Below are 26,536 nucleotides of genomic sequence, written 5' to 3'. Positions count from 1 at the left end.
CTTTTTAGCATGACCCTAATTTTATTTTTTCACATTACTGTCTTACCCTTCCAAAAGTTGCCGACTACTCGTTGAAAATAGATAGATTCTTTTGAATTCATTCATTTTTCTTAATTTATATGTTGAGCGAGTGAGTGGATTTGATTACAAAACATTAAATAATTCAATTTCCACTCAGAAAGAAGAAAAAGCTGCGTGGATTCATTCATCAAATACAGAAAAATCTGAGTGGATTCATTCATCAAGCTAATAGCACTGTTCTTTAATTAAGGTACAAAATCTAGTTCTTTAATTCTACTATGATAAACGACAAAACGTTCGGACCTTTGCTGCAAAATATAAATAACAAAAATTACAAATACATATTGCTTCTATTTGCTTTAACTCGGTCAAAAAGCTAAAGTAAAAAAAATTGCTACTAACAATCAAGAATTATTAATTACATTCCATTTGCATCTACGCCTCCAAATTAATAAAGAAAAACATCTAAACCTATGAGAGAACGTGAATGATGTCAAACTATCCCAACTAAGAGCAGCCGTTATACTACTGTATTCCTTTGGTTGTAGCAACGAGACTTAGTAAGTTTTCTTTCGCAACGTTGGCTTCCTCACATCTTTTCTTGAAGTCGATGTGGTTCCCGGTGCAGGTATGTCTATCGTAGCTTGATACAAATCGTTCAATCTACACATAGGGTTAGGAGGAGTGGGTCAATAAAGATACATTGCCATAAAGTTCAAAAACTAGAGGAAGTTAAGGTAAATAGGAATATGAATATCAAACTTACCTGGGGATGCTGATAAATAGTGCAACAACTAGAAATGCAATTATAAGAGGAAATACTGGTGCGGGAGTCAACTCCTGCATTGTAGAAGATTAAGATTAAAAAATATCTTGTGCAAATGAGAACAGAAGGGAACCGAAAAATAGTAAATAGGCTAATCTTGAAAACTAAATGCAATTAGGCAAAAATATAAAGGATGGAGATAAAAGAAAAAACCTGCTTCAGCTGATCATCAATCCTGTATCTCAGTGGGCCCACATGGGTTTGAACATTTTTGTCCAAGTCAACCTCAATGATATCAGAATCAAATCTAAGTGAGCTTGACGGGAGACCAGATCGAAGTTGTAGAAGGTGCCTGCCCTTCGATAAGCCCTTCACTTGGAAGAAGTTCGAAATTGGCAGGGGGAAGACTGATTCGATCTTGCTTGTCTCACTAGCAGACCTGATTTCGACCATCAGATGTTTACGAAGCTCATCCGTACCGTTTCCTTCAACATGACAACTTACAATTGTCATATCTGGCTCCTCAAAAACTATAAAATCCAAACCCTTGATATCCTCAGTTCCAACCTGGAAACAAAAACCAACCAGTTTACACCAGGATCAGCATACTGACAGCAAAGCTAAACAAGATAGTAAACAGGAACCAAGTACTAACCTTAACAGAAAGAGAATCTGGAGATGCACGCTCTATATTAGAACTTCCCATAACATCCCTTTTAGAGACTTTGATAGCATAGACAGTATCAGGCAGTAGTCCTCTCAGACGATAATTCCCAGACGAATCTGTTACGGTTTCCTCAAAATAGCCTTTTGACACTGACCGGGCTTCAACTGAAACTCCTCCTTTGGGTTGGCCAGATAACAGAGTGACTAAGCCAATAGCACTGTAAGAATTTTTTTATCTCAGTATTTTTTCAGAGTGAAGTTAGAAAGTACAGGTAAGGGAGGTCACAGGTTGTACAGCAATACAATATAATTTTTACGTAAAAAATATAATGCAATTATGCAAACATGTCCGTTGCTCAGTGGTTAGGTAAAGGTTGTCGGTAATTTCTCGGGGTACGAGTTTTATATCCTCCGTCACCCTATCATCAGCAATAGCTTAATACCCTCTTAAAATAAGGAAAATTAGTAGTCCTATTCAGATAGCCTTGCAATGGTTCTAGTATGCATCTTCGTGTCAGAAAACGTTTCAAGATAAGAAGAATTGCAATTGACTGTAATCATGCATGTTGCATACTTCCAACAACCAAGCCTTATCCCACTAAGTGGGGTCAGCTAATAATTCCGTCAACCGTTAGGACAACTACACATTCAAATGGAATTTACTACACAATTCAGGAATGTAATACACAGCAGCCAACATAAAACCCTGTTGATCGTCGAATCTGCATGAAATAGATCAATTACGACTTTCATGTACCTGGCTGGATAATTTAAATAGTTGAAGTGGAGCCTGGTTTGCAAATGACAGTAGGGTGTGTGTGTGTGTGTGTGCAAATAGTTACTATTGAAAATATATTTATTTGCTCAGAGATGATATTTGATGAGTTGTACTCCACTCAAACTTCCCAATCCGAACACACCAATACTAGATATAAACTAAAAAGCCTTTACCCAAGGGTTACAGAACTCTCGTATTTACATCAGTGGTGTACCTCCTACACTGTTTTTAAACAAGAGATGTCATGTTTATGTCTCAAAATTAGTCACCACAGCGCAGGGTCTCAATTAGTTAAAATAACTAGGAAGGCAATAATTGTGCATTTATCATATCGATTATTGGAAGTTAAGAAGTCCCACGTAGGAGGGAACAAGGAAAGCTAAGGTGTTTATAAGTGGTGGAGAGTTTAACTCCATTAGTTCAAACTTTTGGACCATGGGCCTATAAACACAAAATAACCAACTATTTCCAACACTCCAATTGGGTCTGTGCCATATTCCAACTTTGATATAGAAAGAGAAAATGAGACTAGACATTAGTTCAAACTTTTGGACCATGGGCCTCCAAACTATAAACAGAAATTAACCCACTATGTATGTTCCTACGCTCCAATTGGGTTTGTGCCATATTCCAACTTAAATATAGAAAGAGAAAATGAGACCAGACATACAGAGCAAGAAAAGATACAATACAAGCATGACAATGTTTGAACTTAAGTTCCTAGATATCTTTTTTGGGTACAAGGAAAAACAAATTCAGCATACTTTCAGATAACGTTATATAGTTGGTTTCAAGGATTCTAAATTAGGCCAAGATAAGATATTAAACCATAATCAACTAAACAAACAATTGCGATATAGCTAAAAATACTTGAAATGCAGTAAGCTGGATCTATCAAAGATAGCTTTAACTTAAATGATAGTAAGGGCAATTTGGGTGAATAACTAAATGAAACCTGTAAGCTACTCGCGTGGCCTGGAAAGTAACTTCTTTGAACTCCCCTGACTCGAGCTCAATTGCCTGTGCTGGAGGTGAGAAAGCATATTCCTTGGAAATAAGACCATACATGAAGAATAAGGATATAGCTTTACCAGTGACGAACATAATTTTAATCATCTTGAAATAATACTGTATTTACAAAATTTGTACTCTCTTATGCTTCAATGTTATCTGGATAGGCAAGAAAAACAATTACACATGATAGCAAAAAGCTAAAAATTGTCCTTTTCTTTTTCACATTTTGTTTCCTTTTATTTATCAACCATAAGTAGCTTGTTGCTCTCTTTGTTGAGGTAGAGATGAATTCGTAAGCATAAACAAATCAAGTATATTGTGAAATGCAAGTACAGCAGCATATGAATTATGAATCAGAGCTGATTGATAGACAATTCATACATATCCAGGAAAACACAAGCAGTAGAATGTAATATCACCACGGTTATGTCCAGTATCATACCTTCAAAACAGGACGCAGATAGAACATTCCAGGAAACAAACTATCAAATAGGAATGCTCCTCCAGCCCCAGATACTGAGTTGTTTCTATAACCATTATCACCACTCAAAGATAACAGAACTGAAGGAATGAGTTCGTTATTATCATCTTTGTGATGTATATGTACTGAAATCTGACCAAGCTTCTGACAACTAAAGGAATGAGACCCAACTTGTTTTAAATGATAACCAGGCTGCAAATATGAATAAAAAATAAGCAAACCAAAACTAAAAATGGCCTTTTGCATTCAGCACTTATGTTTTTCATCGAATGATACTCATAAGGTAGAGAACAATAGTTTTAGTAAAAGAAACAAACACAAAGTAGGATATTCAAAACACTGTAGAGAATTATTATAAAGAAAATTGAGCAACAAAAATAATACATATTCTTAGAATTTGGGCTAACGGCCTTAGTCAAGTCCAAAAGATTGCCTTGTAAGGTGAGGAATGCTCAAGTCTTATACACACTACCTAGGTCATATCTCTAGTCAGTGTGAGATTCTTAACAATCAACGCACTCCGTCGTGTATGGGCTTGGATATATTGGTCATGGACAAATGCGGGTGTAATAACAGTGATCTTGACCCAATAACATATCTAAGATAGGCAATTATACAATCTTAAAATTTAGAAGTAGGGCCTCGCTCAACTTCATAAATCTGACTTGTAAGATGAGAACTGCCCAAGCCTTATACACACTACCTAGTTCTTATATCTAATTGTAGGACTCAACACACACACACACACACACACACACACACACACACAGATATATATATATATATATATATATATATATATATATGTTGAGAAAACATTTTATGATTTGGTTCTCTGGAAACTATTGACCATAAGTTTTGATGAAAATTAGAGGTAGCAATGCATAAACAAGGTAGACAAATTGCAAATAGTTTTTACTGAAAAAGAGACTACCTTTGAAGCCTGAACATTATAACCAACATCATCATACAGAGGACCTGCTACAAAGGAGCCATCAGTTCCGGTGGTCGTTTCAAGTATTAGTTCACCACTTTTAAGTCCAGTGATACTGCTGTCTCCAGCAGCAAAAATCCTGATATGAACACCAGAAAGAGGAGGCGAGACTGATCCTTCTATATATACACCCAACCGACAAGAAAATGTAGGAATATGAGCTTGACAATTATCATCTGTCACTGATACCTACGAAAATGGGTTTAGCAAATGAATTTTTTCAGTGATTGGCCCAGAAAAAAAAAAAAAAAAAAAAAAAACAGCACTAGACAAACTAGTCCTCTCCTTTGTTACTTACATGATGTTCTCTGGGATAAAATAAAAGCTTTTTATCTCCATCATTCCTGTAAAAAAAAAAAAGTAAACAGTATAAAATATGGAAGACTGCAGCGCTTGAATTAATTTCATTTCAACACTACAAAGAGGGAAGGGAAAATGGTGGGAGAAATGAGAAAGTGATTTAATTACTACTATAAAATAGTTCCAGACAGAAACCTCCCAGAATCACAAATTGTGTGCAGTATATGAATAATACACAGTTATAACTATAAGCAACTAAGCAACAGAGACATGAAAAATGCTATGAAAACACTTATCCTTAAAGGAAAAAAGCAAACATAAATACAATGTTGAGTTTCGTAACTATATCAAACAGATATTGGATTCGGAGTATGTAACTATAATAAACTCAAAAGGGTACAAATAAGGCACTTAAAATAGTTCGCACATAATTAGGACAGTTAGCATGAGATGGTATAACACTACAAATATGTGATTTTTCCTCTCTTGATCCCTTTTTTCACAACAAAAGCCATGTAACCAAAACACAAATTCAACAGCAAACATTTGATCTAGAAAAATGTACCTCGAGTCCCGAGGAACAAAGGTAAGCTTTTCTCCTGGATTGGCCCAAACAGAATACTCAAAGACAGAAGTATTTGTTTCATCTTTCCCGTGGGACTTGAGTATGGCCATGGCATTATCACCAACGCCAGCTCCATCATGATAAATATCAACAACTATTTTCTCAGGCAATGCATCATGAAAGCCGGAGTGCACATTTATTTGTCCTTTAATAAGATGTTTTTCTCCTTTTAGATGGATGGGCTACAAAAACATATTGAAATTAAAATAAAATGAATTAAATCCTAGAAAGAAGCAAATATAAATGAATAAACTGCAAATGTAATCACAATATCTTCAATTCTTCATACCAATAGATTTGATGTGTCAATTTTCACAGATGAGCTCCCAAAGAAGACACATGAGTCGATAAAACTAAATTCATGTATTCCGGGAAATTCAACGCATATATGCTGGGAACCTTTCTGCAGGTAACAACACAAAAGAACAAAAATTAACTTTATGAAGTTGCAATTTCCTGACATATTTAAACGAACTAACGATCAAATACAAATACCCGAATCTTCAAATTCACAGTTGACCCATCTGGTTGATTTATGTAACCATCAACATCATGAGTGGAGATAACATTGACCCAGTAGCCTTTTTGGACAAAAACAATTCCTTCGAAGTCCTCGGCTCCAACATTTACATCTATGAAGCTCTTCTCCCAGCACCAATTATCTTCCATGGTCACTGATTCAGGGGAACTATGTTTCACCTAAAAGAAATATTATAAAACAGTTTTAAAAAATGAATTAGAACATTCAAGCAATCAATACTGAACAAAAAGCAGTAACCATTTAAAAGGAATGAATTCAGGCATTAAAACATAAAACTAAAGGAATTCTACTTATACAAACCACAAACAAAATGGGAGCGTGAAAAGAACGCAAACCTCAAGCCTGTATTTTCCAGGAATAACATCTGAAAACAGAAATTCACTACGCTCGGAGGTCAAGCTAATTGTCTTTCTCTCTTCATTATGTTTATCAGCCTGCTTGACAAGAGTCACAGATACAGATGGATCGCATTTCTCCTTGCAGACTACAGCACCACGGACATTGACCAAAGCCTACAATCACGCAGCAAACAAACAGAATAACCAATTATTATGGAAATTTAACCTCACAACATATAAAAGCAAGGCATATATCCTGGTCCAAATGGGGGACGGGGTCAACAATATTCCCAAAGAAAATGACGGGAAAGCATAAAATATTTAGTAAAATCAAATAAAAATCTTACAATATGAGAAATTTATAAATTAAATTAAATTAAGGTTAGCAATTTGTTCAAGTCAAACGAATCTCAGGTTGTGCTCGGATAGAAACTTCAAATTTTTAAAGAAATTGAAATACAACAAAATTATATTGTAGCAACTCGATGCCAATTTTTAAAACCCTGCTTGGGTAATTATTGTGGAATTCAATTTGGTAATCAATCAAGTATCTTATTTGCAAACAAATCTAGCTGCAGAAACCATTATTTTTGAACCATTAGAAGTTCATATCATCGGGACAGAACTAAATTTTGTTGAATCATTTTACTGCCATCTTGTTCAACTCATCCTTGACGAGCACAACTCGGAAAAAGGGCAGGACATTTGGAAGTTAATGACACCTTTGCCGTCAATAACATCAGAGTAAGGAGATCAAATTGATCTTTTTCTTTAGCTAATGATCTCAATCCCCACCATATCGCCAACTAAGACTATGAATCTATGCATTATCTGGGTCAATCGCCACCCATATGTCAACGCCTTCTACAATCGTTTCAACGGCACTTTTACATGACTCATTACTTCTACTTTGATAATGATGGGAATGCATTGAGAAATCCATCAAAATCAGTAAAGAATGGGTTGGAAATTTTAAAATTTCCATGTTGAGATGTCATTACTGATTCTTCATTGTGAAAGAAAATTACCCGGTGTTAATGTCAAAGTTATTACTATCAATGGAAACAAGTTTTTGAAACTCTTGTGTTAGATGTACAAAACAAAGTATTATTTGATAAATCGTTTTAAATCTTCTCAAGTACATTCCATCCTGAATTTTTTTTATCTGAACACACAAATTAAGTTATATTTATATAATGTCGCATATTATTATTGGTCAACAAGTCATACAACCATAAAAAAGCTGTCATCTCATGCTGAACTATGATGACAAGGGACTCTAATTTTCAACCCCCACATAGTTTGGCATGCATATAGCACAAAAGACTAAAGGCAAAAGGACGAAAGAAAAGAGAAGAATAATATATCATTTACAATGCATAAGAACTTTACCTGTGAAAATTCAACATTCAACAATGGACTTTTGATCGCAACATCAATATAAGATGGAGCAAACATGAGTCCAGCAGCATTATCGGGAGTAGCAGCAATAGCTGACAAGCGATATTCACCAGGAAGAACCTAGACATTAAACCAATAAGATAGAATACTAATAAGGAAATCAAACTTAGAAGATCATTTAGAAGCGGTACTAAAGAAAGTAGACATTAAGTTACTTTAATTTCAAGACATGCAAAATCTGGACAACCTCTGTATTATATTCAAACAAAATTCATATTCTTTTACATTTCAACCAAAATATTTGATATAAAATCATCACTACCTAACCTGAACCCCTTCACAATAGATTGATTTTTCAATTCTAATTGTTCAAATAAACCTATATTGTTCAAATAAAACCATCTATATTACTAGTGTACATGATCACTGCTTTATGGGTTTCCAATTTGAGTTCATACAGAAATCTATTGTCGGTATGCATAAAAATATCATCACATATTATATATTTCTAATGTTAAGAACCTTCCTGTTAAAGCTTGAGACTACATAAAATACAATATTGACAGATTAAATAGTAAGTAATGTGCTATTCCCTAGACATGCCAACTGCAATTAAAGCAAAATTTCCAGCCCATGTAGTAGACTATGTTATTTAACATCCTAATCCGCCACATTCCACATTTCTCTTTAAGCCTGAGCAAATTGTCCTCCAATAATCACTACGAGACAAAACAAAAGGGGGAAATATAATCGATTTATTGCACTCTAATAAGTACCTCAAAGCAGAAATTCCCATTTCCATCTGTTTGTTTCTTTTGTGGTTTTACATTATCAGGTCCATGAGTCAAAGCCACCTAATATAATTAACAAAAGGTCAGCTGTGATTTTAATATGAAAATATTACCAAGAAAACTACAGAAAGGGGGCATGCATACCGTTGCTTTCTGACCGCTGCTAACCATCCTAACTAAACCACAAAGATCATACGAAACGGCGACAATGTCTTCTATTGAAGCCATATTTGGTAATACCTGAGCAAGGAGCAAAATTTGAAATTTAATTATGTAAAAGTATAAAACCTAAATTCCAAGCTTTTCACAACGACTGGAATGCTTTTATCATCATAATAAACAAAGCAAAAGTATTAAACACATAAAAATATGATAATATATTATATTTTACCATATAATTCTCCAATTTCTTGAATTTGTAATGCTTCTTCCTTGCTTCAATGGTATAGTGTGTGGACGTAACCTATAATAAATTCAACACAAACAAATGAAACATAAAATAAATAAATTTAGAAACATACCCAACAAGGTAAGGAACTGCTGAAAAAACTGAATTTATAACAAATAGTGTATATAAACCTTTAAAGTTTAAACTGTAAAAGAAATTACTGTGACAAGAATTCAACATTTATTCTGCCATTTCTTATGAAATGGAAATATTGGTTTGATATAAATTGAGTCATATTGCCCCACAGCGCATAAACAATTGACCCAAAGTAGGATATTCAATAGTTACAAACTACCTAGGTCAATTGAGTCATATTGCCCCACAGCGCATAAACAAGTGTTTCTTTTACTAAAACTATTGACCCAAATTTAACATTCGAGTGTTATAAGACAGCTTCTGCGAATTATATTCAATAGTTACAAACAGCTTGCGTTGACACTAAATTCACTTTAATTAGAATCTAATGTCTTGACGATTATGTTTACATTCTGAATCATTTGGAACTTTTGGAGGGAATTTAAAAATATACAGATAAATAAATCAAGTGATCGAGCAGGTTCACCATAATGTAACCAGCCGAGACCGGTTCATATTAGTTAGGATGCAAGTCCAATCTAGTATGATGCTCAGACCAATTAATCACCTGGCGGGTTAATCAGTCAAATTGACCGATCCGGTCTGAGTTTTAAAACACCAAATGACAGAAATAAACAATTTACGGAAACAAGGATAGTGGTTGAGAGAAATATTGTTTAAAATAAATGAAACCCCTATACTGAAAGTTAACTGAGGATTCTGAGACTAATTTCCATAAAGAATGCATTGTCTATGAATGTGCTAAATGAAGCACATTTCCTCATACTAATACCTGATCAAGCTTGTAATAACCTTGATTGTCAGTAATAGACCTTTCATGCCCATCAACTATGATCTTGACACCCTCCACTCCCATGTCGTTTCCATCAACTACACGACCCCCGACAGAAAATCCAGTTACCTGTAACAGTTAACATTGATAACTATTAACTAGCATACATGTTTCAACATTAATAGAAAAATTACAGTAAAATATGATAATTATTAATGCACCGAACATGTTTCAACATATTAAATCTTTATAAATGTTCAATCAGGTGTTTGTGTGTGTGTGTGTGTGCGTGTGATACCTAGATGTAATGGAATTCCAATATTAACTTGCAGTTGTTATATATTTACTTTTTTTCTTTTCTTTTTCACGTGTTTTTTCAGAGGAAAAACAACTAAAGTCTTCTTCGACTAAGTGGGGTCGGCTACATGCTTCAATAGCACCACAAGGCCTTGTCATAAATGATAAGTACCATGATAAACCATTTTTAAACCTACACTTTTCAATAGAGGAAAGATGCACTTCTAATTTTCAATAAATGCTGACCATAAATATACACAAGTGACTAAACAAAAAAATTTCCATCAACAATGAAGGTCTATTTGATTTATTTCAAAATCGGGATTGGGCAAGACAAAAAAAAATGTGTTCTGAATTTTATATTAAACTATCATGTCACAGAACAAATCTAGGAGTGAAGTACAGGACTAAACTCTAAAATTGTTACTTGTGAGGCAACGGGACAACTGGTCCCAATTACAACACTACTAAAACGACAGCAATACTCGTTTTCATTTCCTCCTCAAGAACTAAGATTATTTCCCTATCCTCCCCCAAACTCTCCATCTCTCTATCTATGTATATAATATATATAATGTTTATAGTATATTAATATTAACGTAGTAATAATATATTATTATTATAATAATATATATAATAATAATATATAATGCTTAACATATATACATGTGTGTGTGTGATATGTATTTTATCAAGATAATTACGTACATGACAATGTCAAGTGCAAAATAAAAATTGGCAGAGTGTTGCAGTAAATTTTAAGTACTTTTTCTGTGTCATGCATCGACTAGCAATGCCGTTCAAAAAAATGTATTGACTAGCAAACAATATACAGAACAAAGAACTGTTTTGCAACCTGTAACTCAAATATTTTTTCTATGATGTTCTGCTTTTGTTGTGCATCAGCGCTCATTGAACAAACCCTTACAATTACTAATCATAGCAAGAACCCAACAAACTGCTAACTACATTGGAAGCTTCAGTTATCATTGAGCAATTTAATGCAACTTTTTTTTTTATTTAATGCAATTATTTAAAGTATAATCATACTGCTCCTGACAGCCAGTGCAGGAAGTGAAATATGTTCGCTAATAAGATATAATTATGAGAAAAGTGATGCAAAGAATTTTATCTATTCATCCAAAATGACTTTTAAGAAATGTCACAATACAACCATTTGCATCCATTTATTGAAAATTTCACATGGACTGCTCTCAATAGTGATACATGATTAGATATTTTGATTAACACCACATTGATAGAATAAACCCATTTTTATTGAATGCTCATGGGGAAGAAAAGAAAATGAAGATGATTAGTATCTGCCACATGTTTACCCATAATATAGTGTACCTGGAATTTTTGAGGCACTGTTACATGTTGATGCTTAACATTAACTGGGACACTAGATGGTGAAACATCAAATACTGTATTTTCACCCTTATAGTAGGGCACTAGTTCATAACTTCCTGTAAATTAACAAAAAGGATGAGCTCTCAATTCAAGCAAATAGGTTCCAGCAGCATCTAATCAAGATAAGCAATTTTCATGCAAACCAGAAAGATAATATTGATTCAAAGAAAAGAGAAATAAAATTATATAAGATGGGGAAAATGGATATCAATTGTGAAGTCAGCATACAGACAATTAAAGTATGATCATTACCAAGAGATAAGCATGTAATCAAGATAAGCAATTTTCATGCAAACCAGAAAGATAATATTGATTCAAAGAAAAGAGAAATAAAATTATATAAGATGGGAAAAATGGATATCAATTGTGAAGTCAGCATACAGACAATTAAAGTATGATCATTACCAAGAGATAAGCATGTAATCAAGATAAGCAATTTTCATGCACACCAGAAAGATAATATTCAATTCATAGAAAAGAGAATTAATTAAATAAAATGGGGAAAATGAATATCAATTGTGAAGTCAGCATACAGACAAGTGAAGTATGATCATAACCAAGAGAGAAAAATTGCAGTATGCATGTGAAGATTGAAGTTCCTAGAATCTTGAAGACTAATTCACATGTAAAAATGTATATCGCTGTTTGTCCAATGTGCAAACTACAAAAAAGATGTGAAAAAAAACTATAGGAGAGTTTTATTCTTTGTTTTTCAATGTATAAGTGCCAGAAATTCAACAGACTAGCGAATAATCTTTAAGAATGAAATTACCACAAGGTATTAAATTGAATGCAAATTTTCCATCTGCATCTGATACAGCGTGACAGAGAGCTACTTCTTGTCGTGGACCATTAGCAGAACCTTGCAAACATTCTACTTCGGACACGTCCTCTGAATACAAGAATATATGGACTCCTAATATAGGATTTCCCTGGAAAAAGGAAAAACCATAATAAAAGGCATAACTACAAGAGAAAAGATTCAATAAATATCCTCTGACACCCTCAAAAAAGAATGTTAAATGAAGCGGTCAAAGCAAACAAGAATTTATTCTTTGTTCGAGATGTCACATACACAAGTGGATCCCTTAACTAAATTAGAATGCAATATTCAACAAAGAATGTGATAATATAGTGGTTCTGTAGAGAAAGTCAAATTTTAAATAAGATTGTCTTTCAGCAAAGATTACCTGTGCAACAACAGACCCACTGATACTATACCCAGGGACAAAGAAAATGTCATCAATCACCCCATTTCCAAAGCCCAATTCCACCTGCAAGAATAACACGATTAGCCAAAACATAGCAAACGCAACATGCAAGCTCATTAAACGTATTGTGAGACTAAATAGGATGTAGGAAAGACAGGGGTATCAACACATGGCAAAATGCTGGAAGCAGAGTTAAACAAAATAGTTCAAATTCAGACCTGTGTTGAACCTTTAACTTCAACTTTCATATCACGATTTGAAGCTCGTAGCTCATATTTTCCTGCACATTGGCAGTATCGTCCATTTGTTTGAAAGAAGAATAACAAATAACAAAAACAATGAATGATTAAACTAAATCCTATCAACTACACAACAGAAGCAGTTATAAAAAAAAAAATATATATATATATATACACACACACGCACACAACAGAAGCCATAATTCTAGACAAGATACCAAGTAATGGACAATGTAACTCAATCGGCTATCACTCATTGCAACAAACATAGACCTTTTACATCTAAACCTTTTTTAATTATTTAATATTTTGACCAATAATATTTTCTCTTGAACCCCGCACCTCTAACTACTGGACCATCCTCCACCTATTCTACACTCATTTCTAGTGCTTCTATAGGTTCTCCCCTTACATGCCCAGACTACCTAAGATGAGATTCTACTATCTCTCCTATTGTGTCAACCCTAATGATTGTATTTCTAATTCTATCTTCTTCTTTTTTGTGTAACCACTCATTCATTGTAACATTTCCACCTCTATGACACTAACTTCGCTTTTTTATTGGCTTTTCCCGGCTCAACATTCAATACCATACAAAATTGTGGGTCTTATAGAAGTGTAATAAACTTTCCTTTCAAACTTGAGAAGTAATTTTCTACTGTATATCACACCCAAAGCGTTCTCCATTTCATCCACCCTACTTAGATTCTCGTTGACATCTTCCTCTATCTCCATGTTATGCATGATAGACCTGAGATACTAAAAACATGACATTTGTATTATTTTATGCTCTCCAATATTCACCTCTACATAATAGGTTGGCTGTCCTTTGCTAAACTTGTGTTTTATATACCTTGTTGTACTTCTTAGGATGAACTGTGTGGGTAGAAAAAATCCTAAACTGTGCGTAATATTAATCATTAATTAGACATATCTTGCATTTCAGGCTGTTAATCCTTTATACACAACTACTTCCCAACCAATTAATATTTTTAACCTCCAGTGACATTATCATTTGTATTGTTGAAACATGAAATCGGTTTTGTTGATCCATAAACCATTGTAATGTTATATTTGGTAATAATTACCAAAATAGTGCAAGTGAAGAGCTTCCAAAGTAAACATAAACTTCCCTACCTGGAATTACATTTGTAAACAAGTAGCTTCCTGATGATGAAGTCAAGACTGATGACACAAGATCGCCAGAAGGAGACAATAGTTCAACTTTTACATTTGAAGGACCTCCATTTTTAACTGGACAGCTATCTCCGCCTGCAGCTCCCACAACTCTACCAGATATAGAGAACCTACAGAGTACAAATTTCTGTAATTAATTTGCTAAATCCAGATTAAACAAAAGTATACCATGCAGTAGGACATAAAGTAGAGAAAAAAAAATAGCAAATTAATGACCAACCCTGTGAAACGAAAATTTATATCTTCATTGTTGTTGCAACCTTGATTGTCAACTACCACAGGAACCTATACGGATAAGGGGGGGGGCAAAAAGGTGTAAGAACTCGTAACAATATTTTCAATCATTTTCGACTATGTCCAGATTCAGAAAAAATAATGACGCATAGGTCATGCATAATTGCATACAGGTGTGACATAAAAGGAGAAACGTAAATCTCCATGATAAAATTTCACCAATGACAAAGAAATAACAAACCTTCTCAGGATCCCATGACCACCCATCAGGTCCATTAACTTTAATTACAAAGGATCCCTGCAACGAAAAATAAATGCGTTGAGAAAAACTGAATAACATATCCACACCTAAGATATATATATATATATATATATAGAGAGAGAGAGAGAGAGATATGTGTGTGTGTGTGTGTGCGCCAAAGTTGACCAGAAAATGCTTATATATACACATCCATGAAAATTTTACCTTGTCATAAACCGGAATAAAATAGTACCCGTTAGGAGCACATTGTGTTCTATCCTTTACCAATCCATCTACCGTTTGAAGCTCAACCTACAATAGAAAAATCCATTAAATGTTGGTCAACACAAGTTGAGAATAGAGACTATTAAATCATATCTAATAAACAATAGGAATATACTTGCACTCCATCCTCCTCCCAGTAGGAACAACAAGATACCAAAATACAGCAAATAAACAGTTTATTTTGCAGCTTAAAGCATAAGCGCTTATAAATAAGTTGTTTCTATAACACAGGATAAAGCAAAGTCAAACTGTTTTTGTATAATCTATAAGTTGTTTCCATAAACCATCCTAAAGAGATTATACAATCCATAAGTCAACCTAAAGAGCTTATACAAATAAGCTGAAAATAGCTTATGAACAAGTTCTCCCAAACAGTGCCAGAAGAAATTATGTCGGGAGATAAACTCAAATAAGTCAATCCAAACATGCCCGAAGACTCCAAGCCAGATTAACATTATAATTACTGTGCGAAATAATTAGAGTTCGAAATCAAAATCAAAATCAAATACAGAACAAATGACAGAATAAAATTGTATGCACACACTATTACAATTCTTGATAAAACTCATCGTTGAGAGAAAAATACATAGATTAACAAGGTAATTGTTGATTACATAAACAGATGCAACAAGACTTATATAGCCAGTAAGAACAACTAACTAGTCTAATTTAAATAACTAATGTAACTAACTACTGTTGTAGTTGAAACTAACTATTACATCTAACAGGAATACAAACTCTTACAGTGACATGTGAATAATCCAATTTGGCATCTGTTTGTTTCCTGGACTTCACCAACCATGAACTCGCCTGCGATAACAACGAAAGTATCACTATCATAAAACTCAAATAATCAATAGTAATAAAATAAATAACAGAATTCAGTCAGAGCATAAATTAATTTAAGATCCGTGCATTTAATTAATTTTTCAATCCGAATGCTTAAAAATCAAAATTGCAATCGCAGAAGAGTAAGAGTGATGTAAATGATGAATTTACCTGAACGAATCCACCGCAGCCATAGATGGAATCAGCAGAAGCAACTGAAATTGAATAAGTTGTGAGGAAAAGTAAGCATAAGAAAGCATCTCCGATCGACATTTCCGATCTGAGATTGGGCGATGAATACAATCAAATCAACCCAGATCTTAGAGGCTCATGCAATATTTATTTATCAATTAATTTAGTAGAGCTACTGCACAGACTCACTCCTCGTGGGTGAGAGAGAGCTAGACAATGGGTTTATGGGTTTAGATTTACAGTACTTTTACTGCTTCGTAACAAGAATCCCCCAAGTTACAAATATAGGTTTAATTTTCTTCTAATGAAGTGTTTAATCTCTTTTACCGTACTTAATTTAATTAAATTAAAATTAGAATTATCTTATCAACAAATTTTGTTTTTTTGGAATTGATTCAAAAATAAAAATTGTTTTTTTAGGGATCCTACAAACAAAATATCTACTGAGGGTTCATATCACTCAATCTAATGAATTTAACTTTGATTTCTTTGGTGGATGAAATATGTCATGGATAGGATAAAACCAGAATTCTTGTCCTCGCTAAAACAATTTTTTGTTCAAAAGTACCAAAATACCGCTTTTTCTTATTTTTCAACATAAAAACATATTATCTTTCTATTATTCTCTCTTACACTTTTATCTTGTATTGTTTTATATTATTTTCTCAAGTATTTGTTGTTTTGCAAATCAAACGCACCTTTAACTTATCAATTAAGCAACATAAACAAGATTAAGTGATGTTAATGACAATAAGGACTAATGTGATAGGCTCAAAGACAGACATGAACATTAAGTTTAGAAGCAAAAATAGATAAAACATGGGAGCATCTCAATGTTGCAACTAATTATAAATAATAAATTTAAGGGCACTTGTTAACAAGACCTATTATAAATAATAGGTTTAAATGAGCTCCATATTATCATATCACTTTAAAGAACTCATTATCTTTTTTTATCAATAGTACAACTCTCAAGAACTCATTGACTTCCCCAATCTAATCCACATATTAATATTTTATCTTAAAAAATCGTACCCTCCAAATACAATATTGTACTGTCTAACAAAGACACCTACTTCATGGATCATGAGTAACTCTCAATTTTTAGTGTTAAATACTTAAAATAAAAAATAAAAAATAAAAAAAAAATAAAAACTCTATTGAAGTGAGTGAATGGTAATTTACTTTCATTTAGATTATTATTGTTCTTTAAGAAAAATGGTCATATGGAATTGGACATTATTAGGTGTGCAAAGTTTCCACATGGAGTAGTATGAGATGTTTGGTCATTCTCCTTAATAATTAGGGTATGTTTAAATGAAATTCTTAGGAGGAGAAGGAAGATAAGGCTTATTTTTCTTTTCGGAATCACATACACTATAAAATATTTTTTTAAACAATATAGGTTTTACTGCAGTATTATATAATTATTTATCATGTTGTAATTTATTTTTTTAAAGATAAAAATTATATTTAAAAATATAGATAGTCAACCCCTTCAAAACTCTCTGAGTGTGTTAGGATGGGGGAATTTAATGTTTTGAGGGAATTCAACTACTCTAAGGTGAATTCTATTGTTTGAATTCACCTCAAAGTAGTTGAATTCCTTCAAAACATTACGTTCCCTCAAAAAATTCTCTCATCCAAACACACTCTTAGTTTTTAAGGGAGGATTTCTGCAAATGCTTGAATACTTATCAAATTATCCTTGTTGTCAACATGCAACGTTCCTAAGGGCTGGACTTGATTTCGATGTTGAAGAACACGTTCTTCAAATACTCCTCAACAGACTTGGAAAAGTACTTTCTAAAGTTGTGGCAACCATTAATTTTGTTCGTCTAGATTTTGGAAATTGGATTAAGTTGCCATATTGTTTTGAATTCAAGATAGGTTTTTTAGAGAGTAGAAGATAACGTGTTGAGTAAAAAAATATGTTTGTTAGAGAAGTTTTGATTGAAGAATTCGATAAGAGAGGTTTATATTCATATTCATTGTTGACAAACTTGATTGAAGAATTCAACAAAGATGTTAAGGAACTGTCATGCACACAAGACTTTAAATAGTAGAAAATGTTTTTACACATGTCAATTTGTATAATGTGTAGTTGATTTCTATGAAAATTCAAGAGGACTATAATTGAATCTGGAATGTTCTTTAAATTGAAACTGCGAGAATTTGCAGTGAATAAATTGAACTTGACGCGATAGGGTAAGTTTGAGATAGTCCGTGTTGGTGTTGATTAAAGCAACTACAAAGTGGCAAAACAAAAAAAAAATGGCAAATTCAAATATACAAAAATCTCCTGGAACCTGTTTTGAGCGATGATTCATGATACGGTAATTTGTTTCCTTACATGGTAATATTGCTGTTTTTTTGTACATTTCCCATGAACTAAAAAAAACATGCTATTAACCGGACTAGGATAAGGCTTAGTTCTTTCACCAACAATTTTGAAAGGGTGTAAACGAATTGCCGCTTTACAACAACAAAAAATTTCTCCTTGTGAGAGGGTCAGTAACACGATAGTACTTCTGGTACTACATCTAAGTTCAACCCAAGTTCTTTTAGTGTGCAGTAGTGTGCAAAAAGGATTTTAACAAAGTAACAACCAAACAAACCGCAAGACTTTCTAACCTCAAATCTTCTGCTTAAGGCATGATAAGTCCAAGATTTTGAGAGACTACTACCAGACTACCGGCGGAACAAAAAGAGAAAGTGGGAGAGTTATAGCACTCCCAGCTCACAGTTAGTACAGACTTTCCAATCAGTGGATGTTGAGATTTGGCTCACTCATGTCATCATTATTCTGGGGTCGTACACGTGGTACGACCCATAGAGGTAGGCTGAGAGAAAATGTTTTCTTACCTTTGAGGAGCCTTGGCTCTGGAATATTTGTATGAGTTTGCTCTCCTTTTTCAGTACTCAATACAATTCTTACAATGTTATCAATTTATGTTCACTATGCTCTTTCAATTGATAATACAAGCCAAATCAAATCAAGACTTCACCTACAAATATGAGCATTCGTACACTTGAGTTTGACAGTGGTGGCATTTCAATAAGACAAACTATCTATCCCAACCTGATGGCCTTCGCCTTTCTCTAGGTTTAGAACTGCGGAAAAGAAAAAACAAGAACTTTATCAGCAACCGAAGTAATTAACCCATAAAGATATGTATGAAGCAAGTTCAGCTTAGAAAAGTAACCTGTTTGTGTTGTTCTGACCAGGATTTACTCCAGAACTTTGACTAGTCGAATTTACAGCTGAAGGAGCAGGATTGTATGAAGCAGTTTGCTGATGAGTATTTATATCGCCGCCAATTGATCCACCAGATACAAAGCCAGCAAGTGTTGGTCTCTTATTAACAGCCATGCTTGTATTATTACTGAATCCTTCATTTTGGGAGGTTGATGATGCAGCAACAAAGCTACTCCTAAATTGGGACATCATTCCTGTTCGCAGAGAATTTACAGCGGCAGACCGACCTGGAACTGCGTTAGACGGTGCATTGTTTGAATCTGTACTATATCCAATGCCCAAGCCAAAATCCACTCCACGCACACCTTTGCCACCTGCACCCCCACCTCTGCCTTTGCCTTTTCTCCCGCCTGCACAACACAAGAAATGTAAATAATTATTTTTTCCAATCAAGCAGACTGATATTACAACTCAACCGTGCAGAGATAAGGACGAAGCTTATTAGTGCATAAACTGTGTGTTACATCAACATCAGCTTATTATTCTATATGCAAAAGTAAGCAAGTCAAATAGCCTACCTCCTTTTCTAGCATCACGTTTTGACCTGAATCTCCCATCCTGCGGAATTAGAAGACCAAATTCAATTAGTAATTTCAAGACGCCCAAGAGATGTCTAAATCTTATACTAACATCATAAGACATCATCAGAAAAGTGTTCAGAAACCAATGACATATGAATTATGACGAAAATAAATGTATAATAAAAAGAGAAAACAAACAATAAACTCTTTTATTGTTAGTGCACAAACCCTATAGTCATAACAAGTCAGATGGTAATGCGAACTAATATATTTTTCGGCGCATACTAAAGAAGTAAAGATTATTAGGGAAATATTTTTGTGGATTCATGATGACAACCCAAGTAGCAGCACTATAGAAAAAGCCAAAATGACAGTCAACAGCTCGATCAAAACCAGAGGGGAGACAGGACTTATTTGTCACAGACTCTCAAAATGTCAAATTTTATTCTCATCCAAACAATTTCCTGTAAGCACGAAACCAAGCAGTCGAGTATATTTTAGACCCTAAACAACAAATCCATTCTACCATAATTTTACCGAAATGTTCAATCAAATAGATCTTACTATCTGAATGCTTCTCTGATCTTAGTTTATATTCAACTACTCACAGCCCCTTTAGTCGTTCAGGAAGACAGGAACCATTTCATCTTTTGAAAAAAGCAATTCAATCATTTTAATATATTTATAAATGATCAGATAGTCTCCAACAGTCAAACCTAAGAAACCTATAGATATATAACTTCTATCAAATTTGTTTTTGATGTCCAGCTTCTTAGAAACCAACCTTGTCCACCATTGAATACATTAATATATAACCATTTCAAGAAATATGTTATAATTAAATGATTCATTTTTGCCGGTAAATAGCATAGGGGGATAAATGGGAGATTCTACGAAATCTACAACTGCATGAACCAAAACCAACAATAATCATATGGATACGAGAGTCTACAAGCATGAAATTAATTGCACAACCATCAATACTCGTGATGAAGAAAAAATACTGTGTAGGGCATCATTACCTTCATAGCAAGATCCATCAACTCTGTGGACACATTCTGACCCGCAGCAACTAAGCTATTAACCAATTCACCAGCAAACCGTGCTTCTTTTTGAGTTATAAGAGTGTATGCAACTCCGTCCTTGTCACCAGCACGACCTGTTCTTCCAATGCGATGAACATGCATGTCCATATCTTTAGCAATATCAAAGTTAACCACGGTTTTAATTGACTTAATGTCAAGACCACGAGCGGCAACATCAGTTGCAATAAGTACATGGTAGGCGCCAGATTTAAATTTCTGTAAAATATCCATACGAGAAGATTGATCCTTATCACCATGCAGGGCAGCAACTTTAAAGCCTCTCTGACCCAATTGTACTTCAATTTCATCCACAGTGGCCTTTTTGGAAGCAAAAACTAATGTATCACCTTGATCAATCATTTCGTGCAATTTCTCCAGAAGCCACGGCAATTTCTCAGAATCAGAAGGAATTACTTGAACAACTTGAGTAATATCTTCATTTGCCATCCCCACCTCTCCCACTGTCACTCTGATAGGATCGGAAAGGATTTCCCTGGCTAACTTTTCGACTTTGCGAGGCATTGTTGCAGAGAAGAGCAAGGTTTGGCGGTCTGGCCTAATCTGACCAACAATGGACCTTACTTGCGGCTCAAATCCAAGATCAAACATTCGATCAGCCTCATCAAGCACCAGGTAAGTTGCTCTGAGCATTGCCAACGCCTTCATTTTTAGCATGTCTATCAATCTTCCAGGCGTGGCAACAACTATCTCACAGCCTGCCTTGAGTTCTTTGAACTGTTCAAGTTTTGACATTCCACCATAGACAGCAGAGACACGTATTCCATATGCTTTAGCAAATTTCTTGGCCTCAAGATATATCTGATGTGCCAATTCTCTGGTAGGTGCACATATGACTCCTATAGGACCTTCCTCCTTCTGAAGTTCAGGCTGATCCATGATATGCACGATCATAGGAAGCACAAAAGCAGCAGTTTTACCAGAACCAGTTTTCGCTATGCCAATGATATCTCTACCAGAAAGCACAACCGGTAAAGCTTGGCATTGTATAGACGTCGGCTTCTCATAACCTTGTTTCTTTATAGCACCCATAATTTGTGGAGCAAACCCACAGTCCTCAAATGTTTTTACTGGCTTAGGAACTTCAAAACCTGATACCCGAATAGCCAAACTCTTCCTGTAATCAATTACATCTTGCTCACTCATACCTGTATCAAGCACAGAAAACATAAGAGTCCCAAACGTTCAATCGCACTCAACTTATAACATGGATGCTATTTGAATTGACTTGAGCTTATCTACCGACACAAGCACACTGGTGAACCGTTAGGGAGAGCTTATTGAAACAGCTAATGGCGTGGCCATTAGTTGTTTTCGGCTTATTTCCACAAGCTCTCCATGATAGTTTATGAAAACAACTTTTAGCTTGTGTGAAAAAAGTTTGACTTTATTTTCTCTTTTGATATAGAAATAGCTTCTAGCTTATACATAAGCTATTATATGATAGAAGTTCTTGGCTATATGCTTTTAATTAAGTTGATTATTCAAACAGGGTTGTAATGACATTATCCCCCATGTGAAATATCAAAACACATACACACAGAGAAAGTGGCTAAGTAGATGCAATTCTACATAAACAAGTAAAACATAAAAATAGGGTTATGTTAAATTACCTGATATTGAAGGTGACTCCTCATAAAAATCCTTATTAAACGGTTCATAATCAATTTCATTATGATCAAGAGGAGCAATAGGTTCAATTTTCTTCTTATCAAGAACAATAGGATTATCATCAGAATCATAATCAATCAAACCAGCATCCACAGCTTTAGCAGCAGCATAAACCTCCTCATCAGAATCATATCCAGCATGCAACGCATCCGACGCCAACGTCAACCCTAAATCCTTCTTCGCCCTCAAAAAACTCTCCATTGGATCATCCTCTAAATCATCTTTATATCTATCTTCCACCTTCTCCTTCGGCTTCGGGGGCGGCGCCGATTTCATCTCCTCGTGTATTCCTTCCATGAATGCATCTAATGGATCGATTTCGTCCTCTTCACCACCACCACCACCACCGGCGTTATCATCATTGTTTGATTGTTCTTCTCTGGAATCATCATCGTACTCGATGTTATCAAGGTCGTTGTCTTCGAAATTGTCGTGGCTTTTACGAGATGAAGGAGGAACGTAGAGACGTTGAGGAGGTTGAGATCGTTCGAAACTGTAGGTTGATTGACGGTTTATGCCGAAACCTTCGAATCCGAACTTTCTCTTCGACATCTCAGGTTAATACTTTCGTTGTTGCTTGGAAATTTCACTGAGAAGGAGAAAACCCTAACTTGAGCTTGCACACGATAAATAAAATTTGAGGGAAATAATGGAATTTAGGTTAGAGTTGAGTTTGAATAAAAAGAAGGGTTTTAATTTTGGAGCTATGGGTAGTAGTGGAATGTTGCGAGCAGTGTTGTTGTTGTTTCCACCGCGTATGGTCGAGTTTCTGGTTAAATTAAAGGATGAAGGTGAAGGCGAGTATGGGTATTTTTCGTTGGGTGGGCGGGTACCCGAACCGCATGATAAAGCCCATTAATAAGGTAAAGTAAAACAAACACCTATATGAGGTGCCGTTTAATTTGGGAAAGGTAAGTTTTTTCCCACCATGGGAAAGGTTTTTTTGGCCGTTGGATCAAATGAGGAATACATTTTAATCATACTCTCTTATTACTAGATTTTTCCACACTTTCTTCTACCATCATTCTCTCCTCCATGGTCACTCACCCACCACCAGCACAAGGTCACTGTTTTTGTCCAAGCTTTCTAACCTTCATATTTTAATATTATCTGTTTACTGATTCACCTCATTTTTTTTTCCTGTGTTTTGTTAATATCTTTTTTCTCTTTCTTCCCCCTTTCACTTTTCATGGACTTCTCTCCCTACCGGCGATGACCCACCACACTGAACCGAGCCCGACGTCGTCTCTCTCTCTAAACTCTCTCGCCCTTCCCCCTTTGCAACTCTCTCAAAATTTTGTGCTTGCTTCATGGTTCTTCTTTCTCTATCTCGTCCTCAACCTTACCTCTCTTTGACGATGTTGGCGGTGGTGAAGGCGGAGGACAATATTGACAAGGGGCGGTGACAGTAATATTATCTGTTTATCCAATTTTGTTTAACATTCATTTGCTGCATAACAATCTATTGAAGTAGATAAAATAGTCACAAGGAAGGGGGGGGTTTGAATTGTGACCCTTTAAAAATTATCCTGAAACTTAAAAGTGATTCTCAAGTTGTTTACTTGGAATTATGTTAACTTTCTGACTTCAGAATGTTCTGAAGTTCATAAACAAAATTGCTTAATAAAGTATAAGTGTAAGTGTGTGTTGTGTATACTGTAAATAAAAGAGTATAGAGAAGAAAGAAAGAACACACAAAGAGTTATAGTGGTTCACCCAATGTGGGCTAGTCCACTCCCCACAATCCTGTGAGAGTTTCCACTAAGATGCTTGAGATAACCTCTCAAGTCCTGCACCTTACAATCTTGTTCACCTGAACAATTACACTCCTGTATTCTCTAAGCCTCAGCAGGCTTGCACCTTCTTGCTAAGTTAACCACTTAGACTTTTACAATCTTTGCTCAACCTAACACTTTAGGACCTCTAAAAGCTAGATGAGACTTTGTTACAATTTGTATGGAAGTTGGGTGTTTGTAAAACAAACAATGAAAGAAGAAGAAGAAGAGGTTATCCTACAGATAACAAGAGTATTGATTTGCACTAAGTTGATGAAAGACTTAGAGATTGATCAATTTCAGTTTGCAAAAGCTTCAAACAAAATCAGAGTTGTTTTCTTGTATGCTTTGCAATGGTGTAAGTTTTGCTAAGGCCAAGCCCTCTATTTATAGAGTCTTTGGGCTCATATAGCCGTTGTAGGGTGTCCAATGGTGTTATGCCATGTGTCCTGGGTCCCACAAGCTTTAACTTGAAATTCTGGGCAAACATTCTGATCTCTGATGAACATCAGAATGTTGTTGTGTTCATGATGATCTTCATCTGGGTTCATCATGTTCTTCATCTGGGTTCATCATGTATGAATGAACACATGAAGTTCTGGGCTATGCATATGCTTTTCATATGAATTTCTGGACAATAACCAATGTATGGACTTTTCTTCATACATCAGAATGTTCCTTTCCCAGATTTTGTCTTGGAACCGGTGCAGGAGGATTTAGTGGGATTCTGCATCTTCATGCCCATGCTTTGAGAGATTGTGTTGTCCTTGATCAGTACCAACTCTCAGACGTGTCTATCTCTTGTTGGAGATGACAGATTTGCTTTGCTTTTGCTTTTTGCTTTTCACCTACTATACTGTTCATAAAGTAAGCATGAGCTGAGCTTGAACATTCTGATCATCAGAATGTTCCATCTGTTTCACTTAGGATGATTTGTAAGACTATCATTTGATGTAATCAAATCCTAATAGTGAAACAATAATGAAGAGCAGTGATGATAACATCTAGGATGATATTCCTTTGTGAAGTATTCCTAGTACATCAATGTTCATAGTCTTAAATGAACATTGAATGCCTTCTTTGACATAACTCTTGTATATGCCTTTATTGCTTGATTGATCCATGCAAATGTACTTTCCTGGACATATATTCATGTCACATGTGCCTTGCATGACCTTGACCACAGTTCTTGAGATTCTTGGCTTGTATAAGAACAACCTTCTGAACTAGGTTGCTTCTGAACTGGTTGCTTCTGAACTGGGTTGCTTCTGAACAGGGTTGCTTCTGAACAAGGTTGCTTCTGAACAGGGTTGCTTCTGAGCAAGGTTGCTTCTGAACAGGGTTGCTTCTGAGCAAGGTTGCTTCTGAACAGGGTTGCTTCTGAGCAAGGTTGCTTCTGAACAGGGTTGCTTCTGAGCTCTCATCAGAACGTTCTGATCAACTTTCTGATCAACATTCTGAACTAACTTTCTGAACTTTAGAATTAGTTCATGGATTCAATGTCCTTTGATTTTATGCATCTTGGTATGATTCAGACCTTGTTCCTGTCTTAGTGAAAACACTCAAGAACACAAGTTAAATACCAAGGAATTAATCAAAGTCCATTTAATCCTTAATCATTAAAGTTTATTATCTTTAAAATTAATTAGGGATTTTGCCTCAACAATCTCCCCCTTTTTGAAGATGATAAACTTATGATTTAGGATTAAGGATTTTGATTATATATATGAAAAATAACAGAGCTTAAAAATTTATTTTAATGCTCCCCCTCATTTTTATAATCCATTATGCAGAGTTTTTAAGAACTTTAAAAAGCTCCCCTCAATTTCATAATCTTTTGCATAAAGTAAAAATATGCAAGACTGAACCAAATTCAATATTCATTCATTTGATATAACATGAAGTACATTACATGAAAGGATGGTTCAAAAACAAAAAAGAAAATCAAAGTGCATGTGATCAAGAAGAGCAAAAGATGGAATTTATAAATTCCAATATCAATTGATCACCTAGACCTACTTAGGGCCTATAACTAAAA

At 34.8% G+C, this 26,536-nt stretch overlaps 2 protein-coding genes across 2 annotated transcripts; both read right to left on the bottom strand.

Annotated features, from left to right (window-relative positions):
- Window positions 1-213: 213 nt before the first annotated feature.
- Window positions 214-16,439, bottom strand: LOC11434792 (nodal modulator 1). The gene is made up of 27 exons (XM_003625939.4): window positions 16,149-16,439; window positions 15,894-15,959; window positions 15,090-15,176; window positions 14,865-14,921; window positions 14,610-14,674; window positions 14,330-14,499; window positions 13,172-13,233; window positions 12,933-13,016; window positions 12,515-12,674; window positions 11,683-11,798; window positions 10,033-10,161; window positions 9,108-9,179; window positions 8,861-8,956; window positions 8,702-8,779; window positions 7,917-8,045; window positions 6,522-6,698; window positions 6,141-6,344; window positions 5,935-6,048; window positions 5,586-5,827; window positions 5,019-5,064; window positions 4,661-4,909; window positions 3,688-3,918; window positions 3,187-3,278; window positions 1,443-1,671; window positions 1,001-1,354; window positions 788-861; window positions 214-684 (listed from the first exon to the last, which is right to left on the bottom strand). Exons 1-27 carry the CDS (start codon window positions 16,248-16,250, stop codon window positions 579-581), a joined length of 3,591 nt encoding a protein of 1,196 aa, XP_003625987.2. The 5' UTR covers window positions 16,251-16,439; the 3' UTR covers window positions 214-578.
- Window positions 16,440-18,494: 2,055 nt separating this feature from the next.
- On the bottom strand, window positions 18,495-23,496 carry LOC11432035 (DEAD-box ATP-dependent RNA helicase 24). Its single transcript, XM_003625938.4, has 5 exons — window positions 22,666-23,496; window positions 20,972-22,200; window positions 19,947-19,986; window positions 19,376-19,778; window positions 18,495-19,283 (listed from the first exon to the last, which is right to left on the bottom strand). The coding sequence occupies exons 1-5, from the start codon at window positions 23,273-23,275 to the stop codon at window positions 19,238-19,240; spliced, it is 2,328 nt and encodes a 775-aa protein (XP_003625986.1). The 5' UTR covers window positions 23,276-23,496; the 3' UTR covers window positions 18,495-19,237.
- Between the last annotated feature and the right edge of the window lie 3,040 nt (window positions 23,497-26,536).

Source organism: Medicago truncatula, chromosome 7 (genome assembly GCF_003473485.1).
Source record: "Medicago truncatula cultivar Jemalong A17 chromosome 7, MtrunA17r5.0-ANR, whole genome shotgun sequence".
NCBI lineage: Eukaryota > Viridiplantae > Streptophyta > Magnoliopsida > Fabales > Fabaceae > Medicago > Medicago truncatula.
Note: the sequence above shows the minus strand (reverse complement) of the source record. Positions and strands in the feature narration are given on the sequence as shown.

Bases quoted from the DNA above. Each gene is read 5' to 3' on its own strand.
- LOC11434792 (XM_003625939.4), bottom strand. From the start codon at position 16,250: ATGTCGATCGGAGATGCTTTCTTATGCTTACTTTTCCTCACAACTTAT. The intron at 14,675-14,864 runs GTTTGTTATTTC...TTATCCGTATAG, and splicing joins GGTCATGGGATCCTGAGAAG to GTTCCTGTGGTAGTTGACAA. The intron at 5,065-5,585 runs GTACATTTTTCT...TTTTTTTTACAG, and splicing joins TTTGTTCCTCGGGACTCGAG to GAATGATGGAGATAAAAAGC.
- LOC11432035 (XM_003625938.4), bottom strand. From the start codon at position 23,275: ATGTCGAAGAGAAAGTTCGGATTCGAAGGTTTCGGCATAAACCGTCAA. The intron at 19,987-20,971 runs GTAATGATGCCC...CTAATTCCGCAG, and splicing joins TGATGGATCTTGCTATGAAG to GATGGGAGATTCAGGTCAAA. The intron at 19,284-19,375 runs GTTACTTTTCTA...TCTTTTCCGCAG, and splicing joins GGTCAGAACAACACAAACAG to TTCTAAACCTAGAGAAAGGC.